The 22,978-nt window shown below is 43.0% G+C and overlaps 1 protein-coding gene across 3 annotated transcripts in view; it reads right to left on the bottom strand.

The window, feature by feature from the left end:
- Positions 1 to 1,039: 1,039 nt before the first annotated feature.
- LOC115476681 (electrogenic sodium bicarbonate cotransporter 1-like) overlaps positions 1,040 to 22,978 on the bottom strand; it is a 79,496-nt gene continuing 57,557 nt past the window's right edge. For 2 of the 3 annotated variants that reach the window (XM_030213193.1, XM_030213195.1), the window contains 6 exons: positions 22,594 to 22,666; positions 15,953 to 16,021; positions 10,565 to 10,738; positions 8,601 to 8,753; positions 5,951 to 6,038; positions 1,040 to 2,323 (listed from right to left, as the gene is read on the bottom strand). In XM_030213193.1, coding sequence (XP_030069053.1) covers positions 5,985 to 6,038; positions 8,601 to 8,753; positions 10,565 to 10,738; positions 15,953 to 16,021; positions 22,594 to 22,666 — 523 coding nt within the window. In that variant the 3' untranslated portion in view covers positions 1,040 to 2,323; positions 5,951 to 5,984. The remainder of the gene's footprint in view (positions 2,324 to 5,950; positions 6,039 to 8,600; positions 8,754 to 10,564; positions 10,739 to 15,952; positions 16,022 to 22,593; positions 22,667 to 22,978) is intronic. The other variant, XM_030213194.1, reaches the window with a different exon arrangement.

Here is a 22,978-nt window from a genome sequence, read left to right as displayed (position 1 = left end):
ATTAACTAAGATTTTAGAGGGGGAAGGATGTTTAAAGCATGCTGTGATAAGATAGTGATCAGTCCAAGGTCGAGGTAAGGGCATAGAGACTCTCAAGGAAAAGGTTTGGTTCACCAGTAACACAATGATATCCAATGTATGTTCTGCAGAGTGCATAGCAGTGTCAAGAGGTTGAGATGAATTGAGTTCATGAAAAAACTGTTGGAAGACTGAACTGAAAGGAGTTGCGGAATCATCTAAATCAGGAGTTCTCAACCCAGACCTCGGGACAGGCCTAGCCAGTTAGGTTTTCAGGATATCCATTGTATGCAAATTTATCTCATGCATATTCATTATAGGTATCCTAAAAACCTGACTGGCTAGGTGTGTCCCGAGGTCTGGGTTGAGAACCCTGAATCTAAATGAATAAAACTTTCTTAATGTGTGTTAGAACTTTTTAACTTGCACTAATCAACTAACATACATTAATCTATAGATCAATGTGTGTTAAATGGATTCAACATGCACTGCATTTTTTAAGGTGTGATGACAAACTGAATGCACACTAGCAAATGTACATCCCTATTCTTGATGTTTTAGCAGTACACAGACATGATACATATTATTAGACAAATAGCTATTCAATGCACAAAATAACGGACAACATATGTACAGAAAATTGACCAATTGTAATTTTAAATAGTTTCAGTAAAATCTGTAGTTTGGTTTAAAATGTCTCCTGCATCTTTTCTGAACAGTCAGGGCCGCCGAGAGGGGGGGGGGGGAGTGCAGGAAGGCAAAATTCCCTGGGCCCGGGGCCTCCAAGGGGGCCTCGGTGCTGAGATCTCTCTCTCCTGCTCCTGATGGGACCCAAGTGATCGCATCCCGACAGGCCAGGAGAGAGAAAACTCCAGCACCGGGCCCCCCTTGGAGGCTGGGGAGGACCCGGAGGAGCAGACACTGCAGGTCTTCCTACAGCACTGCTCTTCTGCCCACAGCTTGCTGAGCGGCTGCTTTTCCTCTCACGCGCATGCTCGGTTTTGAAATCGAGCATGCCCTGAGAGAAAAAGCAGCTGCTGGGGCAGGCAATCGACAGAGTGAAGAGTAAGCGCTGGAGGAAGACGTCTTCTGCTGGCGGGGCCTCGGGATCCCCGCCAGGCAAGGTATTTGAAATTTTGAATTGCAGCAGCGATCTGGGGGGGGGGGGGGGTGCAGCAGCAACGAGCAACGATCATGGTGGGGGGCAACATCGGCAAGGATCGTGGGGGAGGCGGCGGCCCTGCCCTGAGCCAGGTTCAGTCTCTCGGCGGCCCTGTGAACAGTTTGGTGGCACATGAACATGATTGCTGTGAAGTGAGCAGGCTTCATTTCTATACTGCAAATACTAGTACTCTATCCATATGACAAAAGAAAAGGAATGAATAGGAGGCATGAAATGAACAGGAAGGACATGTGTGGTTTAAAAAGTGCTGAAATCTATAGATGCCAGCTCTGGGCACTTGAGCTCCCTTGACATCAGATAACTGTTTGTTTTGTCCCTCGTGCCATCTTTTCACTCTTCTTTTCTTAGCTGGTACAGGTCTAAGAGGTTGACTTGATGCTGAAGAGGCTCAAACACCTTCGTAGCTGAGGTTCCTGGTGGAGAAAACAGTATTATGTCCATCTCTTGTTAAAGCAGCTGAAATGGTTCACGTTGAACTCTCTGTCCTTATACTTGTATCGTATTTTATACAATGGATTATGAAAGAATAAAAGCATAGATGTTGACATAAGCCAGTTCTTCCCAGTCTTCTATAGAAGAATATGAAAATAACAGAAATGTTTTTCCATGAAATATAATGAGAGCTGGACAGTAAAAGGGGAAGTCATCTTAAACATGATGCATGTGGCAGGAGTACTATAAGTCTATTCGGAGCACAGTCCTCCTGGAGATAAATAAAACCCGAATAATTAGTGTGGGGTGGGGGTGGGGGGAACAATCCCTTCTGGTCCAGTTCAGAAGCACAAAGCAGGATGGTAGTCAGATGTCGTCTGAGTGTACCATCTGCTGCTCACCTTGAGCATCATTTTGTCAACCGTGACTATTTCCAGAATCAATGTTCTACAAAAGTTGGTATTCACCAAGTGGAGACCCAAAACACAAGGGGGAATGACCCCTGCAGGAGTAAATGTATTCATGAAAACAAAATTATGAGACTATTCCTCAATATCTTCCTGCTGTCACCCAGTAGCCACTGGTCCAGCCTCTCCAGGATTGCTTTCTTCTTCCGAATGCAAATGACCTTCATCAGCACGCAGCAGGATACATCAAGGTGGAATAAGGCTCCTTAAGCCAAATTTCAACCTGTTTATGTCAGAATAGTACAAGAATATTTATGTTATATAATATATGCCTAGCTGCGTATGTTATTTAATTTTTAACATACAAACATATATAATTTTGTTGATTCAAAAGCATTAAATATAGATCACGCTAGTTTTCTTCTAAAAAGGTCAATGAAAAGTTGCAGAAAAAAAGTCCTCTAGTGTTTTATTCACAGAAAGCACATGGGCAGTATTAATGTTTATTCAAAAGTCATGCTTTCCATTGTTCCTGGGAATGATCGCTGCAACTAGATTTATGAACTACAGTTTTGGCAATGGAGAAAGGAAAATTTCTAAAGATAATTCTTTGTAAATCAGCTATCGTAAGTCATGGACATTTTAACTCCTCCTATTCCCATTCCAAAATTATCATTTATTTTGGTAACCAAGAAAGAATTGAAGTCTAGAGTCAGCAATCCAGTTTACAGTCCCTTTTAAAATATTATATTGGTGGATAGTCCCAGTGGCTGAGAACCAGGGAAGCCTGGCTGAAATCTCACCACAGTTGCTTATGACCTTGGGCAAGTCACTTAACCCTCCACTGCCTCAAGTACAAACACCCCCCTGTTTACAAAGTTGCGCAGCAATGCCGACAGCCCATAGTGAATGGGCTGTGTTGGCATTACCGCACTGGCAGCTTCTAGTTCAGCTTTGTAAACAGGGGTTTTAGGTTGTGAGCCCTTAAGGAACAGCGAAATACATCCTGTACCTGAATGTAGGTAGAGAATGACACGGGGACAAAGTTTGTCTCCGTCCCCGCCCCGTCCCCGTGGGTTCTGTCTCTGTCCTCACCCCATCCCCGTGGGCTCTGTCCTCATCTGCAGAAGCCTCGAACACTTAATGATTTTATATTTAAATCTTTTTATTAGAATATAAAAAGGAACAATATGCTGTGCAACTGTTGTGTATAAATTACAAATAGAGAACAGTAATAACAATGAGCAGCTATAACAACTACCCTTCCAACCCCAACAATAGGTGATTTCTACTACACCAAGGAATCCTAATTCACACTGTTAAAATGTCCAGGGGTATAAAATACAACCCGTTCTATATGCCCTAGAGGGGAAAAATATGCCCTATAAAGCACTTATGTTTTTTTAAATCTGTGGCTAAATAAGAAATCATCAACAAATTCAGGATTCAGTCTAGCTCTCCTGTCTTCCACAGTCCTTCCTGGAATAGAAGTTGTCTTCTTAGAAGATGTGCTGGTAGCAGGATGTACAGGATCTCCCATGCAAATTTTGCTAGTTGTGGCCAGTATGTTTGCTTGTTTTTCCAAAAAATCAAAATATCTTTGTAGGCATCACTTAAACATAAATAACAGTCCAGTTCATTAACAGGCTTCAAAGTAGAAAATGACACGGGGACAAAGTTTGTCCCCTGTCCCCATCCCTGTGGGCTCTGTCCCCATCCCCGCCCCATCCCCATGGGATCTGTCCCCGCCCCGTCCCTACGAGCTCTGTCCCCATCCCCGCGGTTACTGCGGTTCCCCGTCCCCGTGTCATTCTCTAAATGTAGCTACTACTGAAAAAGAGATGAGCCGGTAGCGTAGCCAGACTGCCAACTATGGGTGGTCCTGAGCAAAGTGGGAGGGGGCACGAAAATGTCTCTCTTTCCTCCACTCCTGCTCCATCCTCCCAACCTTGGCTGGCAGAGATCCCCAAGCCCCACCAGTAAAGACCTCCTTCTCCAGCAGCCAGACCCACTAAGCTTGGCAGTATGTCCCTGAGCCATTGCTGCCACCACAAGCAGCAGCCCTGCACATGGTCAGTTTTCATGTATAAAAATATAAGCATTGCCTTACTATGACAGACCAAATGTCCATCAAGCCCAATTTCCAACAGTGGTCAGAAGTACCTGGCAGGATCCGAAAAGAGTAAAATAGATTTCATGCCACTTATCCCAGGAATAAGTAGTGGATTTTTCCAACTCATCATAATAATGGTTTAGTAACTTTTCTCGTAGGAACTTGTCCAAACCTTTTTTTAAAATCTGCTACACTAACTGCTTTTACCACATTCTCTGGCAATAAATTCCAGAGCTTAATTACACGTTGAATGAAAAATTATTTTTTTCCTATTTGTTTTAACTGTACTAAGTAGCTTCATTGCATATCCCCTAATCATTGTATTTTTGAAACAGTAAACAATTTATGCCTACCTGTTCCATTCCACTCATTATTTTATAGACCTCTATCATATCTCCCCTTAGCTGTCTCTTCTCCAAGCTGAAGAGCCCTAGCCTCTTTAGCCTTTCTTTATAGGGAAGTCATTCCATCCCCGTTATCATTTTGGTCGCCCCTTCTTTGAACTTTTCTAATTCCTTTATATCTTTTTTGAGATGCAGTGACCAAAATTGCATACAGTATTCAAAGTGTGGTCACACTATTGAGTGATGCAAAGGTATTGTACTAATATTCTCAGTTTTGTTCTCCATTTCTTTCTGAATTCAAACATTTCTATTTGCTTTCTTGGCCGCTGTTGCACACTGAGCAGAGGGTTTCAATGTATCTATGATGACAACTAGATCCTTTTCCTGGGTGATGACTCCTAATGTGGAACTGTGCATCATGTAGCTACAGTTTGGGTTCCTTTTACTTACATCCATTAGTTTGCACTTACTTGCACACAGTCTCGTAAAGTTCTCCTGCAATTGTTTGATAGATCTGGGCTGTCAAAAGCAGGGGCTGGAGGTCCGTGGGACCCCCAGACCCCTGCAGTGGACCTCCAATCCCCCCTGACATCCCCACACTTTATATGGTGGTGAAGCCCTGCCCAGCACATCCCAGGATGACCTGGAAAGGGCTATGTGCTGCCATTTTCAAGGAGGCACTGTATGAGGAGGGAGTGTACTACTCCCTCTTCCACCATTAAGGTACGGGGGGCAAGGAAGGGGGCCACTAGACCACCAGGTTGGGGGGGCTTGCATTTACGACCCACTGAGCCACCAGAACCTTTTTTTGGGGGGGAGGTTGAGGGGACTGGAGGTCCGCCTGACCTCCAGCCCTCATGTTGCTGTCTTGGGGTGGGGGTTCCATGGGGGGGGGGTGAGGAGGCCTGCTAGCAAGCAAATGCATGCTGGACAGGGCTCAACATTCCGCCCCAACGTTCTGCAAACCCTAAAGCCAGCTCCGAGCTGGTGTAGGGTTTGCCGTGGCCAGCATGCCAATGTTTTGCGCACTGCCCGCTGATCATTAGGAAGGAATAATAAAATTCCTGTTTAGCATTCATTTGCATGCTACTTGCGATCAGAGCATTATTTGACGCGCTCTGGGACTCTGATCTTGGGGCGGTAGCAAATGTGGGCTAGTATGATGCTAATAGCCTCTAGCGCCCTCATTTGCTTCTGATCATCGGCCTGTTAGAAAGCTCTGTGTGATTTTCACGAGAAAGGTGCAAAGAAAATAACAACAGTCAACTCTGTTTAATTGCTAAATGTATATCTTGCATCGCTACTTGCAAGTGCATACTTTTGATTCGTATTCTGCGACATGGTTCATATTCTGTTCTGCCTTTTCAACAAGGGTTGGTGAGTGAATGAAGAAAGGCAATTCATTTTGTTACTAGTATTAGAACCTGTCATGTTTTCATGCAACTTTGCTTACCTCATTCTCATTACAACAGCTTTTCCAAAAATATCTAATTCACTGAAATATTTATTTCTGGCCCTTTTTCTTGGTACATTAGTTCTGACTAGAAGAGAGAGAAAATAAAAAGGAAAAGATGACTATAATGTCTAATATACAAATTCAGAACTTCCCATTTTTCTTTGGGATAGTCTTAGACATAAACAAGTCAATATTCAGCCTTTTTTAATGCTGGCTGCGGCATTTTAAAAATACACACATGCCCCCAAACTCTATGAAGCTAGGCACCCAACTATAAGCTTACGACTAGATTCTGTAAATGGTGCCCAAATTTGCCAAATGAGCACTAACTGCTATTCTACAAAGGGCACTCTAAGTTGGTCAACATTTATAAAATAACGTTAATGTAGTTTCAAAGCACTTAGACTTACATCGTAATTTTTTATGAGAAGTGTCTTTGTGTAGCATGGATGTATCGGTAATATTTTGTGTAAGTTTTTATATATGTATTACATTTTATGCTCTTTATTAATTTGGATTTTGGTTTATTTTACATTTTTTGTGTGTTGTGTGGCATGTTAAAGGTAATGTTTGAGGGTGTGTTGGGAGGGGTATTATCCTCCCCCAAAATGATCTGGAAGGGGAAAGGCAAGGAGATACATTTCAGACTGTGATGCTTCATGATTGTTAAGGGTGAGAATTGTCCTCCCTGGAGAAGTGGTAATTGTCCTAGATGTCAATTTTCCAGATGGGAATTGGTGAGTGGGAACTGTCCAGGTGGGAACTGACCTAGAACCGCGCTTAGAGCTGGGATCCGCACCCAGTTTTGGATACAAGGATTTACACCAACTGAAACCTGGTATAAATCCTTGCACCTAAATTAGGCATCGATCCGCCATATTCTATAACACTGTGCACAAATTCTAGGAATGCCGCTGACCCGCTCATGCCCCTCCCATGGCCCCGCTCCTTTTCGGATCCACAAGGAAAAATTTACGTGTGCATCTTTATAGAATACTAACTACAATTCTAAGTTTGCCAATTAGCACCAATAATTTATTGTTGGCACCCAATTAATGGTGCCAATTGGTTTGTTGTTCAATTAAATTGCGCGTGCAGATTGGGCACGTGCCCACATTTCCATGCACAATTTTGAGCGCCATATATAGAATTTGGAGGTTTGAGTGCAAAGTTGCGCTCAAAATGCATGGAATAAGGTCTGTTATGTGCCTACCTTAATTGTTTGATTGGAGACTAAGGGCTAGATTTTATTTACAGTGCCAAAAAAAATTGGCACTGGAAAAAAGCACTATTCTATAAGCTGCACTTAAAGTTAGGTGCGGTTTATAGAATAGCGCTTATGCCAGGAATCATGGCTAACTTTAGGCGCGGCCATTTGCACCAACTGAAATGTGGAGCAAATGTACATGCCTAAATTAGGCGCATATCCCCTTAATTCTATAACATGTACAAATGTTAGGAACACCCCCGTTACGCCCATGACTCCCCCATTCCCGTGCCCCCTTTTTTAGATCACATGTGAATTTTAGGTGCAGATCCCGCACCTAAATTTACATGTGTAACTGCTAATTAAATCTATTTAGTGCCAATAATTGCTTGTTAAAAGTCAATTATTGGCAATATTCAATTAAATTGTTATTCAATTAAATTGTGCGTGCAAATTGGGGATGTGGGCTCAAATTTATGCACACAATTTTTGGCAACTTTTATAGAATTGGGGGTAATAGGATTTAACAACCACTTGATTGGCTGTAGTTGGCAGGCGATTTGGTTCTACTATAGAGAGGTGGCATTTCAAATTCATGACCCTTTACACCTTTAAGTACAGTGCATTAACTGCTGAATGCCTTCCACACTCAGGGGTCCTTTTACTAAAGTGCACCGGAAAATGGGCTGCGCTAGTGTAGGCGCGCATAGATCCATTTTTCGGCGTGCCTGTAAAAAAGGCCTTTTTAAAATTTTTGCCAAAAATGGATATGCGGCAAAATAAAAATTGGCGCGCATCCCTTTTGGGCTTGAGACCTTACCGCCAGCCATTGACTTAGTGGTAAGGTCTCAAGCGTTAACTGTGCGGTAATTGTCTATGCACGTAGAATGACGATTACCACCCAGTTTTGTAGCACTAGAAAACAAAAATTATTTTCTGGCGTGCATAATGGACGTGCGTCAAAAATGAAATTACTGCAAGGGCCAGTGGTAACTCCAAACTGACGTGCATTGGGCGGGTGTAGGCGCCTACACGGCTTAGTAAAAGGACCCCTCACTCTCCACCCATGCCTAGCCCCCGACTCCAAAAGCACTTAACGCCTGGTTTACCGAACACTAATTTTGAAAATACCGCAAAACCCCTTATTGCATCTTTATGCTAGAATTAATGCAGTATTAACGGCATGTTAGGTGCTTAACACACTTCAGTAAAAGGACCCCACAGTGTTTCATAGCTGTTTACAGGTTAAAACCTAAAATCAGAAGCTCTAAATCTAGTGTATATTCCTTCTTATATAGGTAATAAATATTATCTGAAAGCCACCGCTACTGCTGTGCTCTTCTCATTCTAAATGTGGATACTCGGATGTTCCTCCTGGTGTTTCAGTGAAGATCCCTTCCCAAAAACTACAATAAAAACGAGGGTAAATGATTTGCTTACGTCTTCACTGTCGCTTGTATCTACTTCTTGCTTTTTCTGCTGATCCTCTTGCTCCTTTCTCTCTTTTTCTGGCAAGATATCATCCAGCCAGCTCAAATCATGGAGTGAGAAAATATATTCTAGTGTTTTCCGTATCCCCACAAGTGCCAGCAGCTGCACCACACAAACAAGAAATCAAAACATTATTAGCAAGATTATTTTTGTAGAAGGGCTGCCTAACCTGTGTGGGAAGCATGTGCGTACGTTGCACCAGTTTTAAAAGGGAAAGTATGAACACATTTGCATCTGCTATTTACAGCACACAATAGTTTTGAAAACATTTATACGTATCCTACTCAAAATACAAAATGAGGGACATGCATCTAAAGCCTGCCCCCGGGAACACCTTTGCTTGTTGCAGGTAAGAGCACTACACTTAGAAGCATGTTTTCAAAGTTACATGGAGGGGCATTTTTCAACTTTGGGCATTTTTCTCAAAACGTCTAAAATTGAAGCGGCAAATCTAAATTTTTGAAAACGAAAAACGTTTATCTTTTTGTTTCGAAAATAGCCTTTTTCTAGACCAGTGTTTCCTAAGTCAGTCCTGGAGTTCTCCCTTGACAGTCAGGTTTTCAGGATATCCACAATGAATATGCATGAAAGAGATGTGCATATAATGGAGGCACTGCATGCAAATCCAATTCATGCATATTCCTTCTAGATATCCTGAAAACCTAACTGGCAAGGTATTACTCCAGGATCGACTTGGGAAACATTGATCTAGACGTTGCTGTACTCAGTATGTTTATCTTTTTGGACTATTTAAAAAAAGAAAGTCCAAGTGAAAAACGCACAAAATGAAGCCATTGGGATGTAGGACGAACCAGCATTCTTAGTAGACTGGCCACACAGACATCCCAGCAGAGCAGTGGGGCAACCCATGGGGGGCACTGCAGTGGACTTCACATAAAAGCATCCAGGTACACATTTCACCCTTGCTCCCTTATATTGTATAAGTGGGAGGGAGGGGACACAGTAGGAAGAAGGACCCATGGCTGGCAGAGCAGAGTTAGCGCAATAACCTGGCACACAGGAACAGCAGACCAAGCAAACAGTAAGTTACTGCCAGATGGGGGTTGAAGGGGGGGGTGTCTGCCCTCAAGGTTGTTTGTCCTGGAACCGGCTTGGTCTGTTGGCGGCCCTGGCAGTGGGGGTGGGGAGAGCTCATACAGGCCAACTTTTTAAAATGAACCTTTGAAACTGACCTCCCTTGTAATTTTGTGCAGAGCAACAAGCTCCCCAAATTTGGTGTTCCAGTGAGCCTAAAATGTTCATAAACAACTTCCATTCCCTTCTCGACTCTTGGAGCCAACCAAATAAGAAGGAAACTAAACACATGATAACTTGTTTACCAAGCTGTCGGAACACACCCGGTTTCAAAGAATGCTACATGAATTTATGGGAGCTCCTGTTCAGGGCCACCGAGAGGGGGGGGGGGGCAGAGGGGACAAGATTCCCCAGAACCAGCCTCCAAGAGAGAGCCTGGCGTCGGCAAGGTTTCAAGGGCGTGGAAGCTTCTTCCTGCCTGCCGGCTTCTGGTTCTGTTTCTCTACTGCTCCTGTGTGCCAGTACCAGATGATTGCGTTAACGCTATAACCCGGGTCCTGCAACACCCTAGCAGGAGACGAGAGACCGAGGGAGGAGCAGACATAGGAAGGTAAGGGGGCAGGGACGGTGGCCTGAGTGTGTGTGTGTGTGTGTGTGTGGGGGGGGGGGGTGGCTGCCCAGATAGGGGGGCAGTCCTGCACCGGGCTTGGCTGTATCACTTTCCGTGTGCTAGAACAAGATGTAAGCTTCAGATCATTAGAATTGCTTGAATACCAAATGGAGCCATGAAAAACCTGTAACTAATAAAAATATAAACAGGTTCCTTGTCTCTGCATCACTTTCACACACAACTGCTGTGCTTGCAAGGAAGGATTTACCATCACAGGGAAGATAATTGCAGCAATCGTTGATTTGAGTATCCAGAGCACAACGAAACACAAGAGCTGAATCAAAGTAAATAAATGAACTCGTCGGAGGGGCACATGCCGTAGATAAATATAATCAGGTTGGTGCTTTGCTGGGATGAGAAACAGCTGCAGTCTCTCCATGATCTGTAATGAAATATTACAAGGATGTCACCCTTTTTTCTTCCAAGGCTCACAACTCAATCAGTCCTATTGAATGCTTGTTAGAGGCAAGTTAGATATTTATTTCTTCAATTTCTTACTGATCTTTCAAGGCAAGGAGCAAGACTAGAGCAAGTATAAATATTAAACTAAACAAGCTAGGCAAATAATACAATAAAACGGCATCCCAATAAACAAACAATAATGAACAAATAACAGACCATACAAACATTCAACAATCAGCATAAGTGGAATCTCACAGAACAATCGCTGATTTTGATGGGGTAGATGTTCCCAACTCGGGCACAAAAGCTGGCAAAGTAGGACTCTCAGAGCAATGTATGATCAATATTCAAAGTGATTTAAGTGGGCAGGGGAGGCTTCTGGACGGTTAAATTGCTTGTGCAGGTCTATGCACTGATATTCAGTGGCACTTAACTGGTTAATGCCGCTGATTATCAGCACTGACCACCAAACACGAAGATGCCTATTTTGTGGGTGGTCCGAGGGTAGAGTTGGCACTTATCTGGTTAAGTGCCAATATTGAGTCTTAACCTCCTATGTTAACCAGACAGATTGGACTGCATAAAACACAGGTCTGTCTTTATCCAGTTGCACCTTTCTGACCTCCTTTGCAACTCTCTTTAACTAATCTCTTATTTCCTTACTCTGTCTTATCTATCTATATGTTCCATCTTTGCTTACACCCCATGCAGTCTATTAAAATGTGTTATTGTGTATTGTGTTGACATTGTAATATAGTATACTGTGCCATACTTTGTATTGTTATTTGAATATTTTTATTGCTGTAATTGTCTGTTTCTTATTTTGACTTATTCTTGCTGTACACCGCCTTCCTTCAAAAGGCGGTAAATAAATCCTAATACATAAAAGGCCCCTTTTACTAAGCCACGTAGGCGCCTACGCGCGCCCAACGCATGCCAAATTGGAGTTACCACCTGACTACCGCGTGGCTCTTGCGGTAATTTCATTTTTGGTGTGCGTCCGATAGGAACGTCTGAAAAATATTTTTTAATTTTATGGCGCACATAGCGGACGCACGCCAAATGGCATCTGACACATGTAGGTCATTACCGCCCAAATTCTTTACCACTAGGTCATTTTGATTTTGCTGCACGTCCATTTTCGGCAAAAAAAAGGGGGGGGGGGTATTTTTTGTAGGTGCACTGAAAAATAATTCTGCGCACACCCAAAACACACATCTATACTACCACAGGCCATTTTTCAGCACACCTTAGTAAAAGGACCCCTAAGTGCTGAATATCGTACTTAACCGCATAAGAGATAGTCGGCTGCACAAACCTGGATATTCAATGCCAGTGCCCGGACATGGCCCAGCATTGAATATCTGGGCATAAAAATGTTCACCATTGCGAGCTGAATCTTTACCCCTGAGTTTAGAGCTGTGCTGCAGGTCCTAGTCCTGTCAGTGTACGAGATAATCAAATGGGAACTGGCTCAGACACTGACAGGAAAGGAGAAAAAAAATTTCTACCCAGTGCAGAAAATGGTGGCACGCTACCATTTATTTTATTTTTTTGCATTTGTATCCCACATTTTCCCACCTCTTTGCAGGCTCAATGTGGCTTACAATACATCATGAATAGTGGAAATATATGAGAAAATACACATTTAGTAATAGCAGAAGGATCTTGGGTAACATGATAATGATAAAACATGATAGTAGTTTAGCAAGTAAATAATGGCAATGTGCGCTATTTTTTTCGCTGCGGTAATTTGTATGCCACTGGTTTACCACATCAGGAGTAAAAGACTTTTTTTCAGCAGGAACTGGCTCATATACTGACAGGAGGAGAAAAAGAAAAAACTCCCCTCTCCCCTGAATCTATCTTGTCCAGGGCATCCATGGGCTGGACACTCTGGATCAGGGCATCTGGCACAGGAAGGTCCTCGACCAAAGAGCCTCTGATGCTGTGGCCACTGCTGTGGACAATACTACTTATCTGGTTCTAGGTGTCCAGCAGCATCCTCATCCTTCTGCCGCCATCTTAAAAAATGGTGGCACCTGACCTCTAGTGGTACTTTGAGATACACACTATGGGTCAGTCTGCCAAAGCATTCCATTACTTGGCAGAATTTCCTAACGTACCGCTAGAAGTCAGGCACTGTTATTTTTCAAGATGGCAGCACTGGAGGTAGGAACAAATGGGCATTGCTCCTGCCTTTCAACTCAAGGAGGTGAGAAGGTTGAGGAGTGGAGTGTCCTGTGACCACTGGGCCATCAAGGAAATCCTTGTGTGAGGATGGAGGAAGAAAGGGGTGTCTGAAGCCTACTGGACCACCAAGGACATCTTTTGGGGACCATGGCCCACTGGGCCACCATGGAGATTGTTGTAAGTGTTCTCTAAGGCCTACTGGACCACCAGGGAGATCCTTGCTAGAGATGTGGGGGATGTCTGGGGCCCACTGGGCCAACAGGGTGATTTTTTATGAGGGGAGGGATGTCCAGGGCCCACTGGACCACTAGGGATTTCTAACGAAAAGGTTCATCTGATGTGACCTGCTGGAGCGTGTGTTATAGGTTCCTGACCATCACAACACAGAAAATGAAAAGGTCTTAAGACAAGCAATCCCCCAGGTGGGAGTACCGATTTCTGAAAGAGATCTAAACCCCTTGCCTGACCAATTTACTTCAATTCTTTGAAGGAGTAAACAAACATGTGGACAAAGGGGAGCCGGTTGATATTGTGTATCTGGATTTTCAAAAGGTGTTTGACAAGGTATCTCATGAAAGGCTACAGAGGAAATTGGAGGGTCATGGGATAGGAGGAAAAGTCCTATTGTGGATTAAAAACTGGTTGAAGGATAGGAAACAGAGAGTGGGGTTAAATGGCCAGTATTCACAATGGTGAAGGGTAGTTAGTGGGGTTCCTCAGGGGTCTGTGCTAGGACCGCTGCTTTTTAATATATTTATAAATGATTTAGAGATGGGAGTAACTAGCGAGGTAATTAAATTTGCTGATGACACAAAGTTATTCAAAGTCATTAACTCGCCACAGGATTGTGAAAAATTACAGAAGGACCTTACGAGACTGGGAGGCTAAATGGCAGGTGACATTTAATGTGAGCAAGTGCAAGGTGATGCATGTGGGAAAAAAGAACCCGAATTATAGCTACGTCATGCAAGGTTCCATGTTAGGAGTTACGGACCAAGAAAGGGATCTGGGTGTCGTCGTCGATAATACACTGAAACCTTCTGCTCAGTGTGCTGCTGCGGCTCGGAAAGCGAATAGAATGTTGGGTATTATTAGGAAAGGTATGGAAAACAGGCGTGAGGATGTTATAATGCCATTATATCGCTCCATGGTGTGACCGCACCTTGAGTATTGTGTCCAATTCTGGTCGCCGCATCTCAAAAAAGATATAGTGGAATTGGAAAAGGTGCAGCGAAGGGCGACTAAAATGATAGCGGGGATCGGACAACTTCCCTATGAAGAAAGACTAAGGAGGCTAGGGCTTTTCAGCTTGGAGAAGAGATGGCTGAGGGGAGACATGATAGAGTTATATAAAATAATGAGTGGAGTGGAACAGGTGGATGTGAAGCGTCTGTTCACGCTTTCCAAAAATACTAGGACTAGGGGGCATGCGATGAAACTACAGTGTAGTAAATTTAAAACAAATCGGAGAAAATTTTTCTTCACCCAACGCATAATTAAACTCTGGAATTCGTTGCCGGAGAACGTGGTGAAGGCGGTTAGCTTGGCAGAGTTTAAAAAGGGGTTAGACAGTTTCCTAAAAGACAAGTCCATAAACCGCTACTAAATGGATTTGGGAAAAATCCACAATTCCAGGAATAACATGTATAGAATGTTTGTATGTTTGGGAAGCTTGCCAGGTGCCCTTGGCCTGGATTGGTCGCTGTCATGGACAGGATGCTGGGCTCGATGGACCCTTGGTCTTTTCCCAGTGTGGCATTACTTATGTACCTTATGACATGACAGAGATATACAATCATTCAAATTAAATCAAATCCAATATAAATACAGTGGACAAATAAGATTATTAACAGCCCAATGAACTTCCACTGTTATCCATTTTGTCTCACTTCTTTTCTCAGATAAAAAGTAGGTTAAGAAACCTGGGGTAAGTAGAGAGGATCTCTGGGGGAGAGGAAGGAATTGTAGAGCTTTGTAGTTGGTGTAGATGGACAGACCAGATAGGCCATATACTGCCGGATTCTATATATCGTGCCTAGCATTCCGCGCCTAAATCAAAGCGTATTCTATAACAATGCACTTAACTTAATTGGCTTAACAAGCTTATCAGCATTGTTAACAGCATTTAAGAAGCAATAATGAGCATTAATTGGCAATAATTAGAATTTACACACATAACTCGCTAAGCGTATGCTGTAACTCACTGCACCTAAATTCTAATGCATACATCCAAAAAGGGGCTTGGTTATGGGAGTTTCATTGGCATTCCCAAATTTACATGCATTGTTATAGAATATGGCCCAGTCTGCATAAATCTACATACAGGGATTTACACTACATTTTCGTTGGATGCTCATAGTTTTAGGTGCTGGATTATCAACTAAGCATAATCTATGTACTGCGCCTAAACCTTATAGAATATGCTTAGGTGAAAATGATTTCCATGTGGATTTTCCAGGCACCATATATGGAATCTGCCCCCATAGTCTTTATTTGTCTTCCCTGTTATATCAGGAACCAAGGTATTCTTCTGTTCTGAGCTCTTGCTTCAGTGCTGTTTTGCTGCCTTAAGAACAATCGTTTTCTTTTTTTCTCTTCCCTACAGAACTGTGAGTTTTCCTTCCGTACCAACCCAGTCACATCATGAAAATCAATCGTGTTTCTCAGTCAAAGCAAAATCTGTTTTGCCTTCAGTAGATTTAATGTTGCCGCAGCAAAGTAATAGAACCGTGAGGGCCCTTTGGAAAATGTGAAAATGACTGGCTGTCCCCCTCCTGCTCCTTCTCTTCCTCTGACCATCAGTGTGCAACTTTGGATGTGACACCCAGGGATGAAACAGAGAGAATGAAGAACCAGACATTCACAAGGCATTTTCTCTATGCCCATTAATTTACATGTGGGTTTTACAAAAGTGAACGTGAGGATCAAAGAGAGAAATCTTTCCACAGATACTTAAAACAGCAAGTGCCATGTCTGCATGATTATTTAGATAGATACTCACTTGTATACTGCCAAGAGCGGCCACACCCATATAAAGAAAGATTCCATACAGCACAGGCATAGGAATGTACTGGCAATGGAAAAAAAAATCATTAAAACAGGCTTTGTTCTTTGAGTAAATCCTCTAAGCCTGTGGTTCCCAAACCTGGTCCTGGAGACACCCTAGCCAGTCAGGTTTTCAGGATATCCACAATGAATATTCATGAGAGAGATCTGCATACAGTGGAGGCAGTGCATGCAAACATCTCTGAGCTTTATTTTCACCCCACTGCTCTCTACATATATGTGAACTTTTGCGTGCCCTTTTTTCTCAATGTTTATTTATTCACTAATTACATTTATTATCTGCCCATCCAAGAAAGGGCTCAAGGTGACTTTCATAACAAAATAAAATATCCAATAAAAACCAAACGCCAGGCCTAAATGTAAACCACAGAGCATACATAACGACACCAAATAAACCTCACGCCTGTGAGCTTGTTTGTTAATTACTGTTTTGCATATTATTATTACCATCATTATCTTGATTTCTAAAGTGCATTCTACAGAGACACACACAGGTCATTTTATTAAGGTTTTTCCACATGTAAGATCTTTTTTACACACAGAATGAAACTTTGCGGCAGTGTACACGTATACAAGTATGTGTATCGACATGATAGGATATACTTATATGAATTTGATATACCACCTTTCTGTGGTTACAATCAAAGCATTTTAAATATCATATTCAGGTATGTAGTTTGTTCCTGGGGCAATGACGGGTTAAGTGACTTGCCCAGAGTCACAAGGAGCTGCAGTTGGAATCAAAACCAGCTCCTCTAGTTCTCAGGCCACTGCACTAAACATCTGTGGCATAGGCAGAAATTGTTAACAGGGGGTGCGCCCCCAGCCCCAGCACCTTAAAATCACTTGCTCTGCTCCAGTTTTCACCCAGGGAGGGGCACTCATAGGCTGCCTGTGGCCTGCACTGGGGCTTTCTCTGTGAATTGTCCCGCCCTTCACAAAACAGGAAGTTGCGTCAGAAGTGGGGGAAGGTTCAGAGAGAAACTCCCAGTGCAGGCCGCAGGCCTGGGCGAAAACTGGAGCAGAGCAAGTGATTTTAAGGGCTGGGGCTGGGGGTGCACCCCCCCATTAACAATTTCTGCCTACGCCACAGATGTTTAGTGCAGTGGCCTGAGAACTAGAGGAGCTGGTTTTGATTCCAGCTGCAGCTCCTTGTGACTCTGGGCAAGTCACTTAACCCGTCATTGTCCCATTAGTACATAAGTACATAAGTAGTGCCATACTGGGAAAGACCAAAGGTCCATCTAGCCCAGCATCCTGTCACCGACAGTGGCCAATCCAGGTCAAGGGCACCTGGCACGCTCCCCAAACGTAAAAACATTCCAGACAAGTTATACCTAAAAATGCGGAATTTTTCCAAGTCCATTTAATAGCGGTCTATGGACTTGTCCTTTAGGAATCTATCTAACCCCTTTTTAAACTCCGTCAAGCTAACCGCCCGTACCACGTTCTCCGGCAACGAATTCCAGAGTCTAATTACACGTTGGGTGAAGAAAAATTTTCTCCGATTCGTTTTAAATTTACCACACTGTAGCTTCAACTCATGCCCTCTAGTCCTAGTATTTTTGGATAGCGTGAACAGTCGCTTCACATCCACCCGATCCATTCCACTCATTATTTTATACACTTCTATCATATCTCCCCTCAGCCGTCTCTTCTCCAAGCTAAAAAGCCCTAGCCTTCTCAGCCTCTCTTCATAGGAAAGTCGTCCCATCCCCACTATCATTTTCGTCGCCCTTCGCTGTACCTTTTCCAATTCTACTATATCTTTTTTGAGATACGGAGACCAGTACTGAACACAATACTCCAGGTGCGGTCGCACCATGGAGCGATACAACGGCATTATAACATCCGCACACCTGGACTCCATACCCTTCCTAATAACACCCAACATTCTATTCGCTTTCCTAGCCGCAGCAGCACACTGAGCAGAAGGTTTCAGCGTATCATCGACGACGACACCCAGATCCCTTTCTTGATCCGTAACTCCTAACGCGGAACCTTGCAAGACGTAGCTATAATTCGGGTTCCTCTTACCCACATGCATCACTTTGCACTTGTCAACATTGAACTTCATCTGCCACTTGCACGCCCAATCTCCCAGTCTCGCAAGGTCCTCCTGTAATCGTTCACATTCCTCCTGCGACTTGACGACCCTGAATAATTTTGTGTCATCGGCGAATTTAATTACCTCACTAGTTATTCCCATCTCTAGGTCATTTATAAATACATTAAAAAGCAACGGACCCAGCACAGACCCCTGCGGGACCCCACTAACTACCCTCCTCCACTGAGAATACTGGCCACGCAATCCTACTCTCTGCTTCCTATCTTTCAACCAGTTCTTAATCCATAATAATACCCTACCTCCGATTCCATGACTCTGCAATTTCTTCAGGAGTCTTTTGTGCGGCACTTTGTCAAACGCCTTCTGAAAATCCAGATATACAATATCAACCGGCTCCCCATTGTCCACATGTTTGCTTACCCCCTCAAAAAAATGCATTAGATTGGTGAGGCAAGACTTCTCTTCACTAAATCCGTGCTGACTTTGTCTCATCAGTCCATGTTTTTGTATATGCTCTGCAATTTTATTCTTAATAATAGCCTCCACCATCTTGCCCGGCACCGACGTCAGACTCACCGGTCTATAATTTCCCGGATCTCCTCTGGAACCCTTCTTAAAAATCGGAGTAACATTGGCTACCCTCCAGTCTTCCGGTACTACACTCGATTTTAGGGACAGATTGCATATTTCTAACAGTAGCTCCGCAAGTTCATTTTTTAGTTCTATTAATACTCTGGGATGAATACCATCAGGTCCCGGTGATTTACTACTCTTCAGCTTGCTGAACTGACCCATTACATCCTCCAAGGTTACAGAGAATTCGTTTAGTTTCTCCGACTCCCCCGCTGCAAATATTCTTTCCGGCACCGGTGTCCCCCCCAAATCCTCCTCGGTGAAGACCGAAGCAAAGAATTCATTTAATTTCTCCGCTACGGCTTTGTCCTCCCTGATCGTCCCTTTAACACCATTTTCGTCCAGCGGCCCAACCGACTCTTTGGCCGGTTTCCTGCTTTTAATGTATCTAAAAAATTTTTTACTATGTATTTTTGCTTCCAACGCTAATTTCTTCTCAAAGTCCTTTTTTGCCCTCCTTATCTCCGCTTTGCATTTGGCTTGGCATTCCTTATGATCTATCCTGTTACTTTCAGTTGGTTCTCTTCTCCACTTTCTGAAGGATTGTTTTTTGGCTCTAATGACTTCCTTTATCTTACTGTTTAGCCACGCCGGCTGACGTTTAGTCTTTTTTCCCTTTTTTCTAATACGTGGAATATATTTGTCCTGAACCTCCAGGATGGTGTTTTTAAACAGCATCCACGCCTGACGCAAGTTTTTTACTCTGCGAGCTGCTCCTTTCAGTCTTTTTTTCACCATTTTTCTCATTTTGTCGTAATCACCTTTTCTATAGTTAAACGCTAGCGTACTTGATTTCCTAGTTTCACTTCCTTCAATGCCAATATCAAAACCGATCATATTATGATCACTGTTATCAAGCGGCCCTCGTACCGTTACCCCCTGCACTAGATCATGAGCACCACTAAGGACTACACAACACAGCAGGGGTACAGGTGAAATGTACATCTATATTTTATACAGGGATAATTCTATAAGGAGCCAGCTAGATGAAGGCAGTAAAAGTGCGGATGAATGCCATTGTACTATCATTTACTTGTGTATGTTTGCATTACTACATATGTTAGTGGTAACTTGCTTTGAGTTTTAAAAATAGTGAGTTAGAAATCTCTTAAATAAACAAATAAACATTGGGGCATAAATGATCATTTTCTGACTAGGGTCCCTGTTTACTAGGTCGCGTAATAGGCACGTTAATGTCCTTAAAGTATGTTAACCATATATGCGCGTTAACCATGTATGCGACTACAATATCCCTATAGGCGCCTACATGGTTAGCACACGCGCTAATTTTAGGCGCGTTAAAAATGCTATTGCGCCTTAGTAAACAGGACCCTAAGTGCTATTCTGATTTCCTTACCCTGGATGCAACGGCGCATACTTTGCGGATGGCTGTTCGTATGGGAGATGCATGGTTACATCTATTGAGGCGGGGCTGGTGGTTGGGAGGCGGGGATAGTGCTGGGCAGACTTATACGGTCTGTGCCCGGAAAAGGACAGGTACAAATCAAGGTAAGGTATACACAAAAAGTAGCACATGTGAGTTTATCTTGTTGGGCAGACTGGATGGACCGCGCAGGTCTTTTTCTGCCGTCATCTACTATGTTACTATGTTACTATTGATGATAAAATCTTATAAAGGGGAATTCTATAACTTTGGTCACATGGGGGTAAATTTAGAAGAACATAAGAATAAAACCATAAGAATAGCCATACTGGGTCAGACCAATAGTCCATCTAGCCCAGTATCCTGCTTCCAGCAGTGGCCAATTCAGGTCACAAGTACCTGATGAATCCCAAATAGTAGCAAGATTCATGATACTGATCCCAGGGAAAAGCAGTGACTTCCCCCATGTCTATCTCAATAGCAGTCTATGGACTTTTCCTCCAGGAACTTGTCCAAACATTGTTTAAACCCAGATACACTAGCTGCTGATACCAAATTTTCTGGCAACGAGTTCCAGAGCTTAACTATTCGTTAAGTGAAAAAATATTTCCTCCTGTTTGTTTTAAAAGTAGTACCATGTAACCATAGGAGCCAACTTTTCAAAATTATTGGTGGTGCTAAGCCCAATGGAAACAACCCCTCCCTGGACACATACAAGGTTTTTTCTCAATATTGGGGGTGCTCAAGCACCCACAAAGTTGGCTCCTATGCATGTAACTTCCTTGAGTGTCTCTTCGTCTTTGTACTTTTTGAAAGAGTAAGACAATTGATATATGTTTACCAATCTACACCACTAAGTATTTTGTCAATCCCTACCATATCCCCCTCAGCCATCTCTTGTCCAAGCTGAAGAGCTCTCTTAAGCCTTTCATCATATAAGAGGAGTTCCATCCCCTTTATCATTTTGGTCGCCTTTCTTTGAACCTTTTCTAATTTGCTGTATCTTTTTTAAGATACAGTGACCAGAATTGCACACAATACTAAAGGTGAAGTCGCACCATGGAGCGATACAGAGGCATCATAATATTCTTTGTCTTAATGTCTATCCCTTTCCTAATAATTCCTAGCATTCTGTTTACTTTTTTGGCCGCCATCACACCCTACACAGAAGATTTCAGCATATTGTCTACGATTACACCTAGATCTTTTTCTTGGGTGCCGGCTCCGAAGGTGGACCCTAGTATCGAGTAACTATAATTAGGATTATTCTTCCCAATGTGCGTCACAGACTTTTTTTCTGCAGGCTGAAGAGCCCTAACCTGTAGCCTTTCTTCACTTTATCATTTTTGTTGCCTTTCTGTGAACCTTTTCTAGTTCTGTTATATCCTTTTTCATAGAGAATGATCAGAAGTGCACACAGTTTTCAAGATGAAGTCACACCATTGACCTATGCAGAGGCAAAATGTTATTCTCAAATTTTGTTCTCCATTCTTTTTTTAGGTAATCAATAGAAATAGAATAAAATAAAACATAGAAAAGAAAATAAGATGATACCTTTTTTTATTGGACTAACTTCATACATTTTACCTTTAAAAGTGGACTAACATGGCTACCACATCTCTCTACTCATTCTTTTTTGAAAAGTCCCAAACATTATATTTGCATTTTTAGCAGCTGTAACTTACTGAGTGAAATTTGAAAGTATCGATATTGTTCACAATTATCCCAAGCCCACCAGCTCCTCACACAGCATAAGAACGTAAGAATACCATATTGGGTCAGACCAGTTTGAGAATAACTTTATATCAGGGTAAGAAGGTGCCTAGTTTTAGCCTCTGTGGCACACAGGAGCAGGAGGGAGGAACAGATGCACTGATATAGGAAGGTAGGGGGCAAGGGCGGCCTGAGTGAGCGAGGTGCGGAATCAGCAGCTGCATCAAGAGTGTGTGTGTGTGGGGGGGGGGGGGGGTATCGGTGGCCACGGCAGCTGTGGTGACCCTGCCCTGGGCCTGGCTCTGTGTCTCGGTGGACTTGAGGGAGCGTGGCCATCAAAGGGGCATGGGTGGGTTAGGGGCATTCTCAGAAATTAGGTAATAGAATCCTTGGATTTCTGCGCTCAGCTGCCATCAGCGCTGCATTTAGTAGCGCTATAGAAATGATAATAGTAATAGTAGGATTTATACCAGGTTTCAGCAGACATAAGTCCTTGTGTCCACAGCTGGGCGTGTGAATCCGTTCTAAGCGTCATTCTATAAAGGTTGCTTAGTGCTGAGTGTCCTGTATAGAATTGGCACTTAGTGCAGATTTTTAACAGGACCTAACGTTGGTGCCATTTACTGATTCCGGCCCAAGATTTTCATATTCATTAGGATTGTCTAGCAAACTATTTTGAAGTAAATAACAGTACTACACATCGATTTGAATACAATGTATTTCCTTTAATTTAAACTGTAATGCTGATAAAGAATGAAACAAAAATAAAATATTTTACCTTGAGGACAGGTGACAAGAAGACTGAGACACCAGTGAGGATAAAGACAAAGAGACCAGTCACTCTTTGCTCCCTACAAACAACATATATAAAGTAAGCAGAAAATCCATAAGTTTCCCATCCACTGAACTTCTATCCTAACAGTTATGTTTCTAGCACATAAACCTCTTATGATGCCTCTTTCTGTTGCCCCACAACCATGGCTCATGCTTCTCGTAGACTGCCTGACACCACCCCTGTAGCACACTAACCACAGTCCCTGAAGCCCAATGTGGCCAATTCCATAGCTCTCATTTTTGTTGCCACCTCAACACCAAGGCCTTCACTACCACTGTGGCACCATGTAGCCTACTTCTGTGGCACTACAACTGGTGTAGCCCATCTC

The sequence above is a fragment of the Microcaecilia unicolor genome, chromosome 8, assembly GCF_901765095.1.
Source record: "Microcaecilia unicolor chromosome 8, aMicUni1.1, whole genome shotgun sequence".
Classification (NCBI taxonomy): Eukaryota; Metazoa; Chordata; class Amphibia; order Gymnophiona; family Siphonopidae; genus Microcaecilia; species Microcaecilia unicolor.
This window is presented reverse-complemented; position numbering and strand designations above follow the sequence as displayed.